We start from the raw sequence: 4,829 nt of genomic DNA on the forward strand, positions 1-4,829 counted from the left end.
AAAAAAACCAAACAGCAGAAAAAACAAAACACCTGCAAAAAACAAACAGCTGCAAAAAACAAATAGCCGCAAAAAAAACAAACAGCTGCTAAAAACAAACAGCTGCTAAAAACAAACAGCTGCAAAAAGCAAATAGCTGCAAAAAAAACAAACAGCTGCAAAAAACAAATAGCTGCAAAAAAACAAACAGCTGCTAAAAACAAACAGCTGCTAAAAACAAACAGCTGCTAAAAACAAACAGCTGCAAAAAAACAAACAGCTGCAAAAAAACAAACAGCTGCTAAAAACAAACAGCTGTTAAAAACATAAACAGCTGTTAAAACACAGGATAATTATCTGTTGGTTGAACATTAAATCTCCAGTCCAGAGTTGAACTGGTTTTTATCTCCTCCCTGGTGATTTTCTCTTGGTTCACATAATTTAACTTCATTCAGGATGAAGAATTACAACATTTTAAATTAAATGTTTTAAACATTTTTCTTATATCAGAAACTTTCCTTTAGTTTGTTCAGGAATAATTTCAGGTTATTTTAAAACAGATTTCTGAAGCTTCATGCTTAAGATTAGGCTGCAAAATAGATTAGATGTACTACTGTCAGAATGACCATCCATCCATACTGAACTCTGACCTCAGATTGTGTGGTCACCATGGTAACAGAGTGTCTCTGTTCCTCATGCGGTGCGATAACTTCCTCCTCCAAGGATCCAAGAGTTCAAATCGGCGTTGGCGGAGGAAAGCATCAACCTGACGACGCTGAGGGAGCTGAGCTTCAGCGGTAACCTTTGACCTCCAGCCAGTGGACGGTCTGCTGTGATTGGTTTAATCTGACTCTGGTTGTTTCCCTCAGGAATCCCTCATGAGGAAGGTCTGCGCTCGCTGTGCTGGAAGGTGAGCTTCACTCACAGAAAGGTCCAGAACCGGGTTAGACACCGGTCCAGAACCGGGCCAGGAACAGGAAACAATCAAGCTGGAGCCGGTCCTGAATCAGACCAGGACCGGCCCAGAACCTCCTGTGTCTCTGTTGTATTTATTGTAATAAGTTCTGTTTCCTGATGGAACGTACCGGCCGTGTTCTGATCCGGTCCGTTGATCCTCCAGATTCTGCTGAACTACCTGCCTCTGGATCAGACGTTATGGGATTCCTTCCTGAAGAAGCAGAGGTAAGAGAACCGGGCCGAGCGGACCGACCCGCAGCAGACGGGATGACTTCAGGCTGTCATGCCGCTAACGGCCAGCAGGGGGCGGAGTTTAACTCCAGCGCTGCTCCCTGGACAGAAGAAGAAGCTTCACTGGTTCATGGAGTTTCTGCTGCAGGTTTCAGATCCAGAATCTGTAGAAAATCTCCTGTTAATCAATTCTTTGTTCTAATGATTAATGGATTATTCCCAATCAGCCAAATAATTGATCAGTATTGATCATCAGCTGCTTGTTTATCAGCAGCTGATGGCCGACCCGTTCCTCTGGTTCTGAGTCCTGTTTCATAACGGACCTGGAGGTCTGGTTCATCTGCTGAAGCAGAACCTCCTGTTCCTGTCAGTCAGGAGTAAACCTCTGGTCCGGTCAGGTCCAATCCGGTCCGGTCCGGTCGGGTCCAATCCTCTGTCCTGTCTCCACAGAGAGGTTTACTCCCAGTTCCTCAGAGAGATGATCATCCAGCCCGGTATCGCCAAGGCCAACCTGGGCCTGTCCAGAGCCGACGTCACGCTGGAGGACCACGTAAGTACTGATCCGGTTCTGGTTCTGGCTCTGCCTGGGCCGTGCAGACCAGTTTTACCTGGTTTTGGTAGAGCAGCCCAGTGGTGTCTGTCAGAACCGGTCCAGTCAGAACCGGGTCTTTTGCTGTTGCAGCCGCTGAACCCGAACCCGGACAGCCGCTGGAACACGTACTTCAAGGATAACGAGATCCTGCTGCAGATCGACAAGGATGTGAGGTAAGAACCCAGACCCGGTTCTGACCTGGACCCGGACTGGCTCTGATCCGGGTCGGTTCTGGTTCTGCAGGCGGCTGTACCCGGACATGGCATTCTTCCAGCGGCCCACCGACTATCCGTGCCAGTTGATCCTGGACCCGCAGAACGAGTACGAGACGCTGCGGCGCCGCGTGGAGCAAACCACGCTGAAGGCCCAAACCGTGAACCGGAACCGGAGCGGAGTCACCAACGTGAGTCAGCCGGGGGCGCCGCAGCAGGCAGACAGGGGGCGCCGCAGCAGGCAGCCAGGCGGCGCCGCAGCAGGCAGCCAGGGGGCGCCGGTCTGTCTGGGCAGAATAAAACTGGTTCTGATCTCTGGATTATAATGAAATATGATGATAAACAGATATAATAAAATGGAGATTAGATCTAAAGGTTTTGCATTATAAGTTAATATTATTAAAAAACCTTCATTTTTATTTTATTTATTTGTTTAAATGCTGTTAAAATTTCTTGTTGTATTTATTTATAAAAACTAAACCAGTGCACACAGAAGATACCAGAGGAATAAATGCAGCTATAAATTTATTTAAGATACAAATCTAATAATCAGACAAAGTGATTAGTTGTTGCTCTTTTTATTTATTATGTATTGTTGTGTTTATTAATATGCATCGATACTTTTTTATTTGCTTGCCTCAGATTTTTTAACATTTATTGTAAAATAAGTTTTGCTTCTGATGTGAGAAGTTGGACCTTTGAAGAAATGTTCAAGATGAGCTCTAAAGCTTGTTCTTATTATTGTAATGTCAGAACTGGACCAGAACATTCCAGTTTTTTCTTCTAGTTTTCGTAGAACCCAGTTCTTCTCTGTCTAACTTTGACCTCCTGGTTCTGACCCGCCTGTCCTCCTGAACCCGATGTCCGGTTCTGCGGTCCAGGTCAGCTCTCCGGGGAAGGCTCTGAACCTGTACCCGTCCAATGAGTACGAGGTTCTGCCCAGCGGCAGCGAGGCGCACTGGGAGGTGGTGGAGCGGATCCTCTTCATCTACGCCAAGCTGAACCCGGGCATCGCCTACGTCCAGGGCATGAACGAGATCGTCGGCCCGATCTACTACACCTTCGCCACCGACCCCAGCAGCTCCTGGAAAGGTTCTGCTTCTGGTTCTCTGGTTCTAGTTTCCTGGTTCTGGTTCTGACGGCGCTGTGCTCCGTCCTGCAGAGCACGCCGAGGCCGACACCTTCTTCTGCTTCACCAACCTGATGTCGGAGAACCGCGACAACTTCATCAAGAGTCTGGACGACTCCCAGTGCGGCATCACCTGCAGGATGGAGAGCGTCTACGCCATGCTGCGGGACAAGGACCACGAGCTCTTCCTCAAGCTGGTAAGGCCCCGCCGAGGAAGAGGAGCAGAGCCTGGAAACGCTCCGGAAAAATCTGACTTTTATAAGTTTAGTCTGTTTACATTACCGTATTTTCAGGACTATAAGGCACGTGCTAAAACATACGGTCAGCAAAACAAAGGTAACGGAAACAAAGCAGTAAGTTTAGTTGAACTTTATTTGACTGTGTAACAATACACTCACCAGGGGCGGAGCTACAGGGGGGCTGAGGGGGCTGCTGCCCCCCAAACCGGGCCGGATGGGGGCCCGGGCCTGGAGGTGCCAGGGAGGGAGGAATGGTTTCAAGTCATTGAAATATGTGATTTTAGACAGAGAAAGTGCGCCCTCGCCTGTTGAGAAGGGTGTATTTAATGTTAAATACCCCCCCCACCCCCTGCTCAACAGTTTCAGTTTCACTCCACGTAAGGGGCCCGGTGATTCCTCAGGGGCCCGGTTATGGGTTACGGGCCCGGTAATTGGCCCCGCCCCCCGGCCCGACGCTGACTTGTTTCGCTAGTGACACTCACGTTATTTTTTATTCTAATTCCACAAATCCATCAAAGTCCTCTTCTGAATTGAACGTTTCTCCATCAAACATGCCAGGCTCCCTCTCATCATCGGAGTCGTTTCCAGGTGGCTGTTCAGCAGCGATGCGGCTTTAGTGAAGCTCAGTTAAGGCCGATGCATCAGCCCAGGCATCCTCCATCCATTGGTGGCGTAACTCGCCCGGCGCCGCCTCCTGTCTCAGTAAACTGTGTTCAGTCTGTCGTCCATCGCTCCCACGCCGCTCCCAACTTCTGTTTGAACGGCCTGTTTACACCGATGTCCAGCGGTGGGAGTTCTTTTGTTAATCCTCCCGGAATGACGGCAAACTCCGAATTAGTTTGCTTCACTTCCTTTTTCACAGTAGCAGTGAGATGGGCGCGCATGGAGTCGCAGATGAACAGGGACGGTGATGCGTGGAAAAACCGATCTCGTTTTTACCGAGGCTATGCTGCAGAACTCGGACAACAATCCCTGATTGGTTCATTGCTGCTGGCGTACGAACTGTACACTTTACTTCTCTGTGTCGGGGACAGATTTTGGAATTCAGTGCAAACATAAGGCGCACCGCTGATTTTTGAGAAAATTTAAGGCTTTTAGGTGCTTTATAGTCCGGAAAATACGGTAATTTATATTTCAATATAAAGTTTAAATAAAAATTATTTAATCAAGAAACAAATAATTTCCAATAAATTTAGTCTTTTGCATTAATTTCTGTTTAAATCAGGTTTCCAGTAGATTATCAGCCTGGCAGTCTCCAGGCTTTATTTGCCCCGCCAGGCTGAGCGTTGATGTTTATAACCCAGTAACAGACAGCAGAGAGTCTGTTTAGTGAACCAGCTAGAAGCTCAATGCTAACATGTTAGCATGTGAACTCAGACTGAGGTCAGGGCTGTTTTCTGTATTCACTCTCTGACCCGATACCCGACCCGATACCTGACCCGATACCTGACCCTGACCTGATACCTGACCCGATACCTGACCCGATACCC

General features: G+C 48.0%; 2 protein-coding genes across 2 annotated transcripts in view; both read left to right on the forward strand.

Annotated features, from left to right (window-relative positions):
• zer1 (zyg-11 related, cell cycle regulator) overlaps nt 1–1,599 on the forward strand; it is a 29,944-nt gene extending 28,345 nt beyond the window's left edge. Inside the window, exon 17 of the transcript XR_001426818.1 lies at nt 1,566–1,599. The gene's annotated coding sequence lies outside the window, so the exon portion shown is untranslated. The remainder of the gene's footprint in view (nt 1–1,565) is intronic.
• tbc1d13 (TBC1 domain family, member 13) overlaps nt 1–4,829 on the forward strand; it is a 20,155-nt gene that overhangs the window by 4,174 nt on the left and 11,152 nt on the right. The window contains exons 2-9 of the mRNA XM_015047764.1: nt 703–776; nt 849–889; nt 1,100–1,161; nt 1,618–1,717; nt 1,850–1,932; nt 2,003–2,162; nt 2,853–3,063; nt 3,134–3,297. Coding sequence (XP_014903250.1) covers nt 703–776; nt 849–889; nt 1,100–1,161; nt 1,618–1,717; nt 1,850–1,932; nt 2,003–2,162; nt 2,853–3,063; nt 3,134–3,297 — 895 coding nt within the window. The remainder of the gene's footprint in view (nt 1–702; nt 777–848; nt 890–1,099; nt 1,162–1,617; nt 1,718–1,849; nt 1,933–2,002; nt 2,163–2,852; nt 3,064–3,133; nt 3,298–4,829) is intronic.

This window comes from Poecilia latipinna, unplaced genomic scaffold (assembly GCF_001443285.1).
Source record: "Poecilia latipinna isolate Pla-1442-1.1 unplaced genomic scaffold, P_latipinna-1.0 Scaffold841, whole genome shotgun sequence".
NCBI lineage: Eukaryota > Metazoa > Chordata > Actinopteri > Cyprinodontiformes > Poeciliidae > Poecilia > Poecilia latipinna.